Source organism: Macaca nemestrina, chromosome 17, assembly GCF_043159975.1.
Source record: "Macaca nemestrina isolate mMacNem1 chromosome 17, mMacNem.hap1, whole genome shotgun sequence".
NCBI lineage: Eukaryota > Metazoa > Chordata > Mammalia > Primates > Cercopithecidae > Macaca > Macaca nemestrina.
The window spans coordinates 69,635,995-69,652,661 of record NC_092141.1 but is presented as its reverse complement, the minus strand read 5'-3'; the positions used below and the strand labels follow the sequence as shown (position 1 = coordinate 69,652,661).

Here is a 16,667-nt window from a genome sequence, read left to right as displayed (position 1 = left end):
GATTTTACTTTCATTTTAATTTCCTATCTCTTAAATGTGTGTGTGTGTGCACATATATATGCCTTTGTACATGTATACATATAAACCCATAGCAACTGTGTCCTTCTCAATTGGAACCAAATTATCAGAATTTGGGGGGAAACAGTGACTGTTTTAGATTTTTTAACTTTGTAATGTATTTTATTGAGTACCTTTACCTTCTAAATTATGCTTTGTTTAATACATATTAAGATGGTTTCATTTCCTAGTTTTGTATCAATTTTATTAAAAGAGTCATAGTTGAAAATGTTTGAATAAAGTGGGACAAATTCATTTAGGATTTTTTAAAGTTCTTTCATTATGGTACAAAGTTGAACTGTTTGGGGTCAATTAAGTTGAGGAAGACAGAGATGTATTAATGGGAAAATAGTCCCAGGAATCCCTACAAAAGGATAGTTTTATATTAGGCAATAATCAGAATCTGCTTGGTAACTTGATGCAGTTCTCATCCATCTTCCTTTCTCCAAGTGCCACTCGTCACCTTCTTAATTAACATGGCCACTTTATACCATCAGTGAAGTTAGAACAGCATAGAATAGAATCCTAGAGCTGAAAAGTCTGTAGGACCATCTGGTCCATCTCTCTCACATTCAAGCAAGCGCCATGCATCAACAACAAAAATCGATGATGAAGACTCTAAATGGCTGTTCCATCTTACTTGTTAGATCATGTTTCCATTGCTCTTCTAATTTTGCATACTGCCAGTCAAGAAATTATTTCTTATATCCATCTGAAGTATTTCTTTTATTTAAATTCTTTTTTTCATGCTTGATCTTTTATAGATATGAACTGACTGTGTAAGTCCAAGAAATGCGGGAAAATCAGAATGAGGTGAAAGAATCTTGAGAATTGAAGTGCTACCTAGTAAAGACAGCTCAGGGTTTTCTTTTAAGTTGCTCTTAGGTATTCGCTCTGTAAGGATATAGGGTAGAATTCTTCGGTGTTTCTTTGGGAAAGAGACTGAGGAGGAGAAATAGATTTAAAAGGAAGATGACTCCCAAAAAATGTAAGCTTGAAAAGCTAGTCTCTTGTTTGTGCAGGTGGCAGAAAATTGCACAGGGTACTTCAGATGGATGGAGGAAGCAGAACTTGTAGCAGGATTCCAGGCATAAACACTGAAGAGTCCAGAGAAATACATAAAAATCTTTGAAATTGAGTGTGAAAGAGAAATATTGCCAGACTCAAAAAGAACTTATAATATCATATTCTGTCTCTGAGGTGAAACCAGTAGTATCTGTCCTTCCCAGGAAAATCTGAATAGAATAATGGGGACCAGTAATTTCCCTAGAGTAGGTAGGGCTGTTTTTCTTTGTTTTTTTGTTTTCCCTTTGATGGGAACCCTTAACCCACTTCTTCTGGTAAAAATTTAAATAGCAGCCCTTGAAATCTGTAGCTGTTGAATGTCCCATTTATTTATTGAATAGCTAATTCTATTTGCATTTTCCTAAATCATCTATTCCTGTGCTTTTTCAAAAGTAGTAGTCAGCTTTGCAGATGGTAAATTACTCCATTGCTTTCCACCAGCTGCCAGCTTCTACCTCAGATGTACTCTGAGATGTGGGTGGATGGTCCTAGTTTTTCTATAAAGTTTTTTAAAAGTACTTTAGGCTTCTGCAGATCAAAGCTACTTGGTAAGTGTGAGATATTATCATTTTTATTATTTTAATCTCTTGCAAATTGACTTGAAGGGGGAAGGTAATATGTGCTGATTTTAGAGGCTTAAATGGTTAAATTAATGGCTTAATAACTTATGATTTAATCTTCAAATTGTTGAAGCCTTTCAAGGTAGAGTTTTAGATGAGTGGAAGGCTAGGGAGTATAAAAATAAGTGTCCATACAAGCTTATTCAAAATTGTTTTAATTCGTGATTCACTGCCCGGATCATCTATGCACTCTTAAACTTATAAAAACTATTTCTGCTTCAGCAGTATAATAAATTTATATTAGAATTTTTGGTTTTCCTTGGGGGAAAAATACTATTCTTTGTAATTAAAGTTCAGAAAAGAGAAAAGAATGAAGCATAGGTGTCTTGGAAATATATTAGGAATATTACAAAATCTTTCTCTGCAAATAGTTTTCACATTGTTACCTAATGATAGGTTGACAAAAGCCTAAGGGCTCAAACCAGTCTAAAGATGCTCAGTCTTCCAGGTTGTTTTTGAAAATGAAATGTAAATGTCATTCTTTAGTATAAGTTCTAGTCTACCTCCCACTACTGTTCTTGCCCCTCCGTTTTTAGTGTGAGGATGGGAAGATGTTTTAATTTTTTTTCAGAGCACAAATAATTTATAAAGTTTTGTATTTCTGGAGAAAACCTTTCTTTTGTTGTAAGTGCAAAAAATAAGGTAGCTTTTTCTAATTACAGAAATAATTTAGAAAATACAAGAAAGAACAGAAGAAAATAAAAATAAATTCGTATTTGTCCTTCAGTTCTCTTTACCACTCAGACACGCATATACACATGAACACATTTACCCCTCCCTTATATATTGGGAATGACATTGAAACATACTGGTGTAAACTTGTTTTTTTCACTTAAAATATTATGAACTTTTTTCAGTGTAACTAAAGCTTATCTGAGTATTATTTTAAATTAATAGCTGTCTAATATCTGAACAGTCCCTTTTTTGTTGGACCATTAGGTTGTTTCCAGGTTTTTTTCATAATTATAAATAATATGTGTGTCAAAGAGTTATCTAAACTCCCAAGGTCATTGCAGCAGTATTCACAGTAGTGGAATGGAATCAACCTGAATGTCCCTCAGGATGAATGTCCCTCAGGATGAATGGATAAAGAAAATGTGGTACATATACACTGTGGACTATAACACAGCCATTTAAAAAGAATGAAATCCTTGTCATTTGCAACAACATGGATGAAGGAGCTGGAAGACATTATGTTAAGTGAAAGAAGCCAGGCACAAAAAGTCAAATATCACATGTCCTCATTCATATATGGGAACTAAACAATTGAACTCACGGAGGTAGAGTTAGAGTGATGGTTATCAGAGGCTGGGAAGGGTAGTGGGGATGGGAGAATAAGGAGGAGATAGTCAATGGGTATAAAAATACCGTTAAATAGAAGTAATAAGATCTAGTGTTCAACAGCACAATAAATTAACTATACTTAAAGGCGTGGTGGTTCACGCCTGTAATCCCAGCATTTTGGGAGGCTGAGGTGGGGGGATCACGAGGTCAGGAGTTCGAGACCAGCCTGACCAGCATGGTGAAACCCCGTCTCTACTAAAAATACAAAAATTAGCCAGGTGTGGTGGCACACGCCTGTAATCCCAGCTACTCAGGAGGCTGAGGCAGGAGAATTGCTTGAACCCGGGAGGGGGAGGTTGCAGTGAGCCAAGATCACACCCCTGCACTCCAGCCTGGGCGACAGAGCGAGACTCTGTCTAAAAAATAAAATTATGTATAGTTCAGGGAGAGGGTGTGGTGGCGGTGGCAATGGCAGGGAAAGAGTTGGAGCAGTGCCAGTGGCAGGCGAACAAGGTGATGGAAATCATGCTTAACAATTTCAACAAGATCCTGGAGCATGATGGGAAACTGGCCAAACTGGAGCAGTGTTCAGACCAACTCCTGGATATGTGCTCAGCCTTCAGCAAGACGACAAAGACCCCGGTCCACACAAAGTGCTGGGAGAACATCCGTTGCTGGATCTGCTTGGGGCTAGTGGTGGGTGGTGGCCTGTTCATCATCCTGATTGAGTGGCTGGCCGTCTTCTTCCCTCGGAGCAGTGACACCAGTAATGCCCCATGGACCAGGATGCAGATACCACCTCAGGGCCTGGGGACTGACTCAGCTGGTCCTGAGGGAGAAGGTGGCTGCTCTGGCCAGTTCTGATCTCCAGAGAACCTTGGTGTTTGCTCTACCCTGACCCACCCCAATGAGTGCCAAAAGGCAGCCCCAATGTGTGCACCCCTGCATTTCCTGTCACGTCACAGACTGGCCTTAGAGGGCACGCTGCTGTACTGGCCATGCGGGGCCAGCCCCACCTGAAGCTCAGTAAAAGCTGTTGTTTGATTTTTTTAAAAAATTATATATAGTTCAAAATAACTACAAGAGTGGAAATTGAATATTCCTAACAAAAATAAATGATACATGCTTAATGAGTTTCACAACTACCCTTATTTGATCATTACATGTTTTATACTTGTATCAAAATAGTGCGTGTACTCCATAAATATGTATAGTTATGTAGCCATAATAACTAAATCTTAAAAATTTATATTAAAACAGTATTCCATAGGACTACCAAACTAGGGAAATTACTGCCCCCATTTATTAGATTTTTCTTCACTAGAGTAGCATAACATGACAGAGAATTTGGGCTTGCTCAGCTCTCCACACTGACCAGCTGAACGACCTTGGATACGTCATTTAACCTATAAGCCACTGTTTTCTCTTCTGTCAAATGAAGATAATAACTGCATTGTAGGGTTATTGTGAGAATTTGATGGTAATTTCTGTAAAGTATCACACAGTGCCTGGGATATAATATGAAATCAATGAAGTGTACTGGTTATTTTTACTTATTCTTATACATACGTTTTTTATTATTTCCTTACGACAAATTCTCAGAAGTGTGATTGCTAAGGTAAAAATATTAGTATTGTAAAGATATTTGATACATAGTGCTATCAAAACTCTTAGGTAAAAAATACTCTTGGTTTTATAAAGCCTACCCCTTCAGAAATTTGTGATAGTTTACACCTGTAGCCGCGTCATATAAGAGTATGAGTTTCTTGGGATTCTCACCTGTTTTTGATATTATTAAAATATTTTTGCCAGTTTGATAGGCAGAAGGTTAGCATTTAATTATTTCTTTAGCTACATTTCAATGACTGAATGCTCACATTTAAAGATTTTTCAAAATGTTTTGCAATGACAATAGTCTGTGAAACTCAGAAATATGTAACACATTAATTTTTGTTAAAGACTTGTGGTCTGAATTAGTTAATTCATAGAGCATCTTTACATACCATTTGATTACTTAAACCAACAGGTAAGAGTTTTTGTTAGAGAGGGCTGTTAGGCTTGCTTTAATGAGTACATGAGATTTTATTATAATTATACTATTGCCTCTTTTTCACAAATGGATGGTGCTAAAATACATGAAAGTAGTTTATTCTCAATTAATTTAAAATTCACCTTGTACTTCTCTTAATTTGCTTATTAGTGAATCCTTTCTCCATGGATAAACTCCTCAACACTGCTGAAGTATGTATGAGGTATTGTCCTCACATTCTGGGGGGTATACCATATGTTCCATTAAGATATTTGAAGTATTCACAGACCTTCCCCTTCTCCCCTATTTTATGTTTGCTTCCCAAACTTCATTCTATTTTAAAATTTTAATTCCTTTGTCCATTTTTGCATCAATACTTTTTAAAAAATCTATTTTACTAGTTCTATTCGTGCCATTAAATGAACAAAAGAAGAAAGCAGAATTTGATTTTAGCTAATTACCTAATCTTGATGCTTTCTGAGTATACAATCAGTAGAGACGAAATAGAACAATCAGATAGAACTAAATTGTTTGAACAAAACTAAGTAAAACTACCAGTGATTTATAAAACTGTACCCATTAATAACATGATATAGTCTTATTTTCAAAGGATTGAAAATTAATGGAAGAAATTTTCCTTTCCACTAGCTTTGCAAGAAAGAAATAATCTTCTTTGAATATCCTCCTGTAAATCCCACTGCAAATTGTAGTCTGCACAGAACAGAATCATGATGCCTAATCCTCCTCTTTTCATGGTTTAGTCTATACAAAGAGCAGAGCTGGAAATGGGATCTTTTGACAGCAGTTACTAAGCAACAGAATTTGGGTGTTTTTGGTTAACATCCTAATATATAATGTAGCTGATTTGTTGAAGTTTGTGCATGTATTAACTGAGAGAAGTGGGCACTCCGGAAGTGACTACAGGTCCCTGTATGGTTGGGGGGTGGGTATTTGTTGTTGTTTTGTTCAATACACTGTGTCTTTTGGCACTTGTACCTCTTTGGCATAGAAAGGAGGCTGGTGCAGAACTTTCAGACCTTGTGACTTTTTATATTATTAAGCATACCCTTCTCTGTGGCTCACAATATGTGAAAATGTAAGATTTTTTTCCTGAAAAGCAGGGAGAACAAATAAAGGATTTTAAGGTCATTCCAGGAAGCTTTAGAGCTTTGCCAAAAGTTTAGGTCCACTTCCTGAGGCAGTTTCATTAGCAGACAGCTAATGTTTGCTTGGTCTACTCCCAAGTTATTTTTAGAAACTAGAGATTATTACTGATAGGGCCCATTTGAATTTGCTCATTTACGTTTTTATATGCTACCAAATATGATTAGAGTATGCTTTTAACTAATCACTGACAGATTTACTGCATTAGGGATTTTCTAAGCCATCAGATTCCTACAGTCATCAGATTTCCACTAACTAGTTACTTCACGCCAAGTTCTTCAGAATTGAGATGAACTCTTTCAGCCCCCAGAAGAACCAGAGTGTTTGGCTTTGCTTACCTAAGAGCACTAAGGAGGTCCCAGAGGATGGAGGGCTGAATCTCCTGAGAGCATGCTTGTCGTGGCTTGTGATCCTGAAAGGCTGGGATTAATGGAACGAATGCTGGCGTGCTCCCATTTGCACTTGTGTAGACTCTGGAGCCCATAGCTGCTGCCTCTCTCCCACACACAGGTGGCTCCCCACTTGTCTGAAGATCCCAGGAGTGGGCTCTGGGTCTTAAGAGCTTGCCATGTCCTTGAGCACCATATTCAGACCTGCCCCTAATCCCTGTGTGGCAAGAGCCCTGCTTCTTCTGTCCCTGAGTCTCACGGAGTGCGTGTGGCATACTCTTGCCTTAAGCCCAGGCTCCCCACACTCCCGGTTGTCTCTCGTGCCCTTCCAGCCTGTGTCATACCTCCACCTTTGCATGCAGGAGAGGTTACAGTTTAATATGATGATCTCATTACATGCACAGGTGGACATAATGGGCTTCTGTGTTTTCTAGAGCTGCTCTTCTTCCTTTAGAATAGACCTCTCGTTATTTCATGAGACACAGGCTGACTGATGCCACTCTTTCCCACATTGTTTCCTTCTTCAGTTCTTCCTGTTTTTGTTTTTGTTTTTTAATTTAGCCTTCTCTTTCAGACTTCCCACCTAACTCTAAGACCCTATAATACGTTGATGATTTTATCTGTTCTACAGGAAACTTCCTAATAAAACTAGGCTGACTATGCATTCTTAAGACTAATTTTCGGGGGGAATCTGTAAGATACGGTCCTTACCTTCTTACCTCCAGCCTCAGCCCTCCTGGCATCTTCTGTGTTGGGGCATCTTTGGATCTAGCGCAGGCACTGTGTTACCTGCTGTGTGCTATAACTGATGGTGAGTTTGGCACTTCAGTTGTACTAGTCTGACTAGGGCAGTTTGTACAATTGTACTTTTCTTGCATCTTTCTTTCCCGTACCTCTCCTCCTTTTGGGGTTATCTAGCTAAAGTTGTGGTGCAGCTTCCCGGCTCAGTATGTAAATATCTCACTTAGATTTTACTATGGCAGCTAACCTCATGTACTTGCCAACCAACTCTGAGTATCTTAGAATTCTGCTGGGGCCTGGGCCAGAAAGGGTGAAAGGGACTAAGGGACCTAGGAGACTAGGCAGAAATTGTGGATCCTGGGAAGAGTTATGAGCACAGGTTACACTAGTGACTAGATAAGGAAGAAAATGGACGTGTGAGAAGAGAAAGGGGTGTGTGCATGTGTATTTAAGTTAGAGCACAGTAGCTACCCAGAGGAGTTTCAGTTGACTGGTTACCTGAAACTAGTCAGGTTACAACTGGAATTGCACAGCCTTCGTCATGGTCAGTGTGTTAATAGAGCTTGCTGTGAGTGCACCTCTCCCTCTTGATAGTAGTTAGTACAGAGACCAACTGCAAAAAACAAAAACAAACGTCACTACTTGATGTTAAGTGACTGCTGTATTTTTCCTCTCAAGTGTTATGTGTAGGCCATGCAGTCAACTGTGAAGTGATTTGAAATGCTTTGTGAATTACAATATCTGAGATAAGTTGGTGAGACCACATATTATGTAGGAAGTCATCATCAGTTTAGACCTAAGCAATGTCCTGAGTAAGGTCCTTGCAGCCATATAAGCTGTACCTTGTTTTGAGAAGGAAAAACATAGAACTACTGCAACCAGCCAGGCTGTGGTGTCCCAGGTGCCTGTAACTCTAATTCATGATCTCACAGCCTGGTGGTCAGAGTTATATGCTTACATCAGAGCTTTTAGTAGAATTCTGAAATATGTTTTGAAAAGCAAAGCATTATTCTCAGTGATTCCTTAAAATTACCTGAGTTTATAAGATACCACATTGACTACCCTGTTGGTTCTGTCTTCAAAAAAATAGCAAAGAACCAGCCAGGCGCGGTGGCTCAAGCCTATAATCCCAGCACTTTGGGAGGCTGAGATGGGCGGATCACAAGGTCAGGAGATCAAGACCATCCTGGCTAACCCGGTGAAACCCTGTCTCTACTAAAAAATATAAAAAACTAGCCGGGCGAGGTGGCGGGCGCCTGTAGTCCCAGCTACTCGGGAGGCTGAGGCAGGAGAGTGGCATAAACCTGGGAGGCGGAGCTTGCAGTGAGCTGAGATCCGGCCACTGCACTCCAGCCTGGGTGACAGAGAGAGACTCCATCTCAAAAAAAAAAAAAAAAAAAAAAAAGCAAAGAACCGCTGTAGAACTGCTTCTGAGCTTTTCAGTTGTCTTGAATGTAGCAACTCAAAACCAAAAGGAGCCATCATTATGTATCAAGAGACAGAAATAAATACCCTATTCTCATTTTCTCTTTTTCTGTGTTTGGGGAGGAGGAGATAAAACGCCCTTCTCTTCTTGCTCTTTAAATGTACTCATGATCCATTCTCAAACCAGCTTCACCTCTGTGTTTTATTTCAGTTGCCAAATCAGGAAGGATCCTTGACTACAGTTTTCTTTTTCATCACCACACCCATTCATTCACCAAATTCTTTCAGTTCTTCCTCCTAAACATCTCTAGATTCTATCCACTTACCAGCGCACCCACTCCCTGGCCACCATCATTTCTCACCTGGAATTCCACAGTCTCAATTAACTTTTATTCCTCTCTAATGCTTTTCTATACAATCAAAAAAATATTTCTAAAACATAAGCCTGACATGTCAGTCCATTGCTTATAACCCTTTAGTGGCTTTTTATTACCTTTACAATAAAATTTTAACTCATGAAATTTGTAAGACTCTTTACATCCAAGTTCCTTCATCACCTCTTCTAATTCATCTCACCTACCACTCCACTGACATTGACACCAACACCACTTTATTTTAATTCTTATTGACCGTTCCTGCAGTGTCCCTGAATGTTCACATCTCTGTGTCTCCTAATTTTCAGTATACTCTCCTTAGAACACTTTCTTCCACCCTTTCCACTGGTTAACTGTTGTTCATGCTTCAAGTCTCAGGTTAAGTGTCACTTCCTAAATTTAGGAGACTGTCCTGTCTCCCTAGGTCCATTTAAGAGTCAAGATAGGCTGAGTTATGCTGCATTAAAGAACAACCCGAAAATCTCAGTGGCTTAACACAACAAAGTTTATTTTTTATTCACCTACTATATCTCCATCATGGCTGAGACAGTGCATTCTGTTCATTATATTTTCTCAGAGACTCAAGCTAATAGTTAATGGAGACCCCATCTTACATGTGATTCCATGATAGCCAAGGCAGGAAAAGGAATGTGGTGAATCATGCAGTGACTCCTAAGGCTTCTTTCAGAAAGGGGTATATTTCCCTCGTATTTCATTAAGTAAAGCAAGCCCCATAGTTATGCCTAACTTCCAAGGCACTGGGGAAATACTGCCTACCCTGTGCCCCCATATCATCTTGTATTTCCCCTAGCCTAATAATGTCATGCTTTATTATAATTACATGTGACTTGCTTCCCCAACTCTAACTTTTGTGAAAGTAGGATCATTTTTGTCTTATTTATTATCCTCTGTAGTGCCTTCGTTAATGTAAGAATTCAAAAATATTTGTTGAGTGAATGAATGAATAAGGCAGCACTCCAAGACTCAGTCCTTAGGCCTTTTTTCTTCTTCTACCATTTCTCCTTGAAGATCGCATCCTTTGTCATGGTTTCAGCAGTCCTGAGAGTGATTTCCATTCCCTGACTTCAATCAGATATCTCCAACTTCTCACTCAATATTTCTACTTGAATTTAAAATGCATAAATTTATTCTTTTAGTAAATACCTCTTAATTACTCTCTAATAAGGCATTATATTAAATGATAGGAGGATACAGAGGTAATTAAGACAGTACTTGCCATCTGAGGGCTTGCAATCTAGTATAATACAAGAACAGTACAATGCATCAATAATATATACACATAATATACAAAATCCTGTGCCAAAGGAGAAGACAAGTGATTTATGGCAAGATTGAATTGAAACTTGTATTCAACCATTGAACCTATAGAGCAGACATCATTACTGAATTCTGTTCTGTGCTGGGCACTAGACGTAACACGAACAGAGTAAAGCTTTTATCCACCTCACGGTCCAGTGGGGAGACAGATAGCTTAGGATGAAAGGATAGATGGGGTTTAGACAGAGTGTAGCAGGGTGATTAGGGGGTAAAGGGATGGTGCATAGGAAAGCATTTTCACCAGAGGGGTTGACCTGATTAAATATCTGAAGAAATTGTCCGTATTTATGCCAGGAAAGATGTAAGGAAGGAACTGAATCAAGATGGTCACAGTGAGACTCTATTATGGTAACATTTCTTAATTGTTAGGAATACTTTAAAAACCAAGTATACACAGGTTGTTTTTAAACCTAACATGAAAAATAATATCGTGAGTTTGATTTTATTTCTGTACCTAATTATAAATCTTCAATGGTTAAAAGATACCCAGAAAGGAATATATGCCATTCCAAGCAAGATGTTGGTGTGGGTGGGGATAGGGTTTACTATCTTGATGTACTGAGCTTGGTTATCAACCAGAGAGACTGGGCTGGGATGCAGAAACTAATTCTTACTCATGACACCAATGAGATTTCCTGAGCCCCACCTATAGTCTCTGGAATAGGACCTTCATTTCCGAAAAGGCTAGTCTCAAGGCCTTGAGTACTTCTATTCAACTTGCAGTTAAGCTAATTCTTCTATCTGATTTGAAATTACTACATCCTTGCCAGGCTAAAACAGTTCCTTCACTGCTTAATTTCATTCTCATTTCCTTGTCCATCTTAAGACAGTGCATTCATATCTTTTGTCTGGTTTTATAGTACATCTATCTGATCCTTCATACTCAACCTTTAATTCTTTTGTAAACTCTTTTACCATTACGGTCTGATTTGAGTTGACAGAATTCTGATCTTTTGGTGTTATTTCTGCTTAACAGAGCCACAATTCCTACAGACAGTAAAATGACATCCAGTTTTATTTTACACCTTTCTTATGGCTCCATCTAGCTCTTGCGTCCTGCAGGACACTAAAGTCCTGCTCCTGACACAGATACCAGAGACCAGTGTGATAGAAGTGATGGGACGTGTCAGTTGATTAGTGATCAGCTAGTCCCCAGCATGCCCAGGTGTGACACACACAGCTGTTAGTGCTGGAAACAGCCTTAGCCTGCTCTCTCTCCAGCTGTGATCCAGTTGTGTCAATTCTAATTTATTATAGTCCAAAGTGTTGCTGCTTTCCTGTGCTTTGTTTAGTATTGCTCAAGAAATAACTAAACTTCTTGGAAATTGTCATAACTATGGAGGACAGTGAGATAATAAATGACTTTGTTTTCTTTCAGATCTTTGATGATGCATACAAATCCCAGCTCAGTTGTGTGGTTGTGGATGACATTGAGAGATTGCTTGGTGAGTCCTAACTTCTGCTGTTGTATTATCTTTGCCACATTACAGCTAATATCTCAAAAGTTACAAGAGAAATTTAACAGGTATTTATAAACTGTAGAGCAATAGAAATACCTTTCTTTGTCTTATAAGGAAATATAACATCTCTTAAATAGCTGACATCAGTGATAGTATTCGTTTTAATATGCCCTGTGACTATTAACAACATTATAAACTGCTTTCTTAAGTTTATAAGGGCCCACGTCTCATTTTGTATCCTCCAGTGTGCGCTTGCCATAGTAAATGGTTAATAATTTTCATTGATGGGTATATCTGTTATTTAGGACCTCTGAGCTGCCTATAGCTCAGAAATCCACTTGTGAACTTTGACAGAGCTAATGAAAGAAGGGTTTAGGATCACAGTGAAATCCGCAAATTCACTAAAACACTAAGGGCAGAAGTTGTAAGCTCTCTGCACCTCAGTTTCTGCTCTTACAAAACAGAGACTATAATCCCTCTCTTGCTTATCCCACAGAGTAATTGTGAAGACAAAAATGGGATAATAAATCTTGAAAAAATTTTGTAAGTTAAAAGTGCTCTATAGTAATTTTTAAAATATGTATTAAATATCTCCTGTGTTGAAGTGCACTCCTACAGGATACAAACATGAAAAAGACTTGGTCCTGGCACTTAACTCATAAGAAATAAACGGCAAGGAAGTGCCAGAAAGTTGTTGCTAATTTAATTTCACTGTAAAATTAAATCAGTCTGACATAAATTCATTACAACAATGGCTCAGGAAGGGGTAATAAACTCTATTGAAATAGAAACCCACCTGGTGACTTAATAACATCTGAAAATACTACCCAGTGTCTGAATAATCCCTTCTTCCTTAAGCTGTCCATAATGCTGTAGTCATGATTTCAAGCTAACTCTTCTTACTGCATTTTTCCCATCATTTTCAGACTTGCTTTTGGTCCTCTGTTATTTATTTTTTTAAGTTTTGGCAGTGTTTGTTATAAAGCAAAGCTGGTGTATCTGTGAGGTCTCCATAAATTGATAGTGGGTTTTGGGTCTCCTAGGTTTGATACATCTCAGCCCAGTTTATGGGATGATTTCTTTAAAAGCTTTTAGGCACAAACTTATAGCTCTGTGTAAATTCCTTTATCTTGACACAATTGAGGTGTGTGGTCATAGCAACACTACCATGTCAGGAATGTGTGCCCTCTGAGTATGTTTCACCGGTATGAATGGTTATCATCTGTACATGCTTGCTCATTTATTCAACAAGCACTTGCTGAGCCCTTCCTCCTCTGGTAGAAGTGTTAGAGTCTCAGAAAAAGAAGATGCTGCATGTCTTTATAACATATGTTGGCAAATGTTAATGCAAAGTAGAATGTGCCATGTATTTTGGATATTCTGGTTTTTATTTATTTATTTTTATTTTCCTTCCCACTGTTCTCATCTGGTAGACAGTCTGAAAATGGAGGGATCAGTTTTGCCCTCAGGGGCCTGAAAGTAGCTCTAAGCACAGGGCAGGGGTGCATATGCAGTATGCAGAGAAAACTAAGCGGGTGGCATTTACGCTGAATCTTGAATTATTGGTAAATGTTTAACAGGTAGGATGTTCTCTTAGAAAGTTATCTGTTCCTTACCATCTGAGGGCCAATCTCAGTGGTTCTGCCATTGTTTCAGTTTTATTGAAATTCCTTATTTTCCCCTTTGCCCATTTTCTAACGTCATGTTTTAATATCAGTGTACTGAACTGCCATGGTTTGCAGTAACTTCTTAGAAATGCTTGGTAAATACACCTGGGATTTTTTTTTCCTCTAAAATAATCCCAGGAAAAAAGTCTACATGAACTCAAAGTGAATATTTAGAAGTCTTTTCAAAAAATTTATAGAGCCGAGTACAGTGGGATTATGGTAACCTATAATCCCAGCTAACTGGGAGGCTGAGGCAGGAAGGTTGCTTGAGCCCAGGAGTTCAAGACAGGCCTGGGCAACATAGCAAGACCCTGTCTCAAAAAAAAAATTACAGATAAGTGTTCTTATATTTTAAGCATTTAGGTTATCAGAGATATTTTTTCTTATTATAAATAGTTGTATGACTGTTATTTGAGACTGTTTACTCTTTAAAAATTTTTTTCTTTTTCTATATGTATTCTGCTTATGTAGGGACTGTTTACTTTTGATTCAAAAAAGAAACTGAATGTTTGGAATATGTACATGTGAATCAAATCCCTAAACATAATAATATTTCTTTTCCAGATTATGTCCCTATTGGCCCTCGATTTTCAAATCTTGTATTACAGGCTCTTCTCGTTTTACTGAAAAAGGCACCTCCTCAGGTAAAATAATACTACTGATATGGAATATTTTAACAAAGGGTTTTTCAGTAAATTGCATATAATGATGCAGTCTCTAAATAAGCAGGTTATCATAAACATAAAATTCTGTTGTTGAAAGGATTTTGAAAGGTCATCTGGTCTTGACTTCTGCTTAAGGTAAATTATTTTCTCAACATAATTTTTCCATTCCTTTTCTGAAGAAATCAAAATCCCACAGTTTCTGTGTGGGATACAACAATTAGCATTGTATTTTGTTGTTTTGTAAGTTTTCCACCATATTACATATCCCTACCACCTCCAACTCCCAAGGGAGATTATGCTATTAATAGAGAAGGCATTGAATATGTTCCCATTTGTTTCATTTATAATTTCATGGGTTTTCCTAAAAATTTGTTTATGGGGATATTTAAGTTTATTTTCTTTGGGCAGTTAAAAAAAAAAAAACAAAACTATTTTTAACAGATGATCTGGAGTTATTTTTCTTGGGTCATGTGGCACTTTTGAGGAGTGAATTTATAGCCAGGATCTTGGTTCCTGTGGTTGCATTTTTACTGATGTGGCTATTAGAGACTTGTGATTTTGGTAGGTTAACAAATTTAAAACCAACCTATGAAGGTTGGTTAAATATGTTAATTATGTAGAGGCTGCCAGAGCTGTGTGTTTGGCTGTGTCACAAGACATGAGTTCTCTTGATTGATTCTGCATGCTGTAACCTTGAAAAATGCCAATCAAAGGCAGGTACAAAGCAGTTAAACACTGACTTGAAAAGCATCTTAATGTCTGTATGAGAATCTCATATTTAAAGTCAGAAATAGAAACTAATCTGTAAGGAAAACATTTACTCTTAAACTGGTGAATCTAATTTTTAATTTAACAGTTACATACGTGCGTGTATTTTGCACTTAAAAGTAAAGGACTTGTCTTGGTTTTCCTAGAGTTTTTTTTAACTTCTAAAATAGTGAGAAGAAACATAACCTATAACAGTCTTGAAAATTTACAACATATATGTATTGTGGAAGGATTTTTAAATCAGCTTTGCATAAACCATCATTCCTAATAATTGGAGTCTTAGCTTATACTAAGGGTGAAGTTAGAGAAATGAGTGTTTTTTCTCTTTCTCTGATTCCTGCAGTATTTTCATAAATAAGTAAACGTATATATCTAAAGTTGCTGAAACAGAAATAATTACCCCCAATATCTACATATATCATGATTCCTCCAGTATTTTCATAAATAAGTAAAACATATATAATCTAAAGTTGCTGAAACAGAAATAATTACCTCCCAATATCTACATATATCATGATTCCTCCAGTATTTTCATAAATAAGTAAAACATATATAAAGTTGCTGAAACAGAAATAATTACCCCCCAGTGTCTACATATATCATGCATACACAAAAAAACTTTATCATATCAGCATATTAATTTTAAAACCTATTAGAATGTGGGACTTTTTCTAGGCATTTAAATTTATTTCTTAAAATATTTCTTTTTTTAGCTGAAAATAATTTATGCTAAAAGTCACTTGGGAGAAGGAAGAATAACTTCAATGCTGTCTTGTACTTCTTGTTCTTTACATTGTTAAATACTATACACATTGATTTAAACAGAGGTACACCCCCTTGGCCAAGAAGCATTTGTGATCCAAAGTGGATGCTAACAGAAATAAACAGAAACTATTAACGAATGACCTGCCACACTAAGATTTAAGAATAATTTTTTCTGTGTTGTAAAACTTATTGTAAGATTTTTGAGGGAAGGAACATTATCTTATGCTTTTAAATCTCACAGCCTGTGGCATAGAGGTTTATACATACGTGATTCACCAATACCTTATCAACAAAAAAATTTTTTTAGTGTCTTTTCATTTTAGTGGGCTTAATTAAGGGTTTTCGTATTGCTGGAGTTTATATTTAGACAGGGCATGATAAGAGTGAAAACATTCAAAAATAAGTAAAGTTCAAATGGCCAATAAGTATAAGAAGAAATACTCAACATCATTAGTTACCAGAGAAATGCAAGTCAGAACCAATAGTGAGATACCACTCACTGCATACCTGCTAGAATGGCTATCATCAAAAAGTCAGATAATGACAAGTGCTGGTGAAGATGTGGAGAAATTGGAACCTGTATGCACTGCCAGTGAGAATGTTCCTCAAGAGGTTAAGCATAGAGTTACCATATAACCCAGCTATTCCACTGAGTATACACCTACAAGCAATGAAAACATATGTCCACATGAAAGCTTGTATGTGAGTATTCATAGCACCATTATTCATAACTAAATGTTTATCGTATAAAATCTGGTATATCCATATAATGGGATATTACTCAGCAATAAAAAAGGTAGTACCATACATGCTACAACATGAATGAACTTTGAAAACATGCTAAGCAAAAGGAGCC

At 37.3% G+C, this 16,667-nt stretch overlaps 1 protein-coding gene and 1 pseudogene across 2 annotated transcripts in view; both read left to right on the top strand.

Moving 5' to 3' along the window:
* LOC139359658 (vesicle-associated membrane protein 5 pseudogene) lies at positions 1-11,858 on the top strand (annotated as a pseudogene).
* The window catches only part of LOC105468280 (N-ethylmaleimide sensitive factor, vesicle fusing ATPase), a 162,406-nt gene that overhangs the window by 118,636 nt on the left and 27,103 nt on the right, over positions 1-16,667 (top strand). For both annotated transcript variants that reach the window (XM_071083332.1, XM_071083331.1), the window contains exons 16-17: positions 11,865-11,931; positions 14,178-14,257. In XM_071083332.1, the coding sequence (XP_070939433.1) occupies positions 11,865-11,931; positions 14,178-14,257 (147 nt within the window). The remainder of the gene's footprint in view (positions 1-11,864; positions 11,932-14,177; positions 14,258-16,667) is intronic.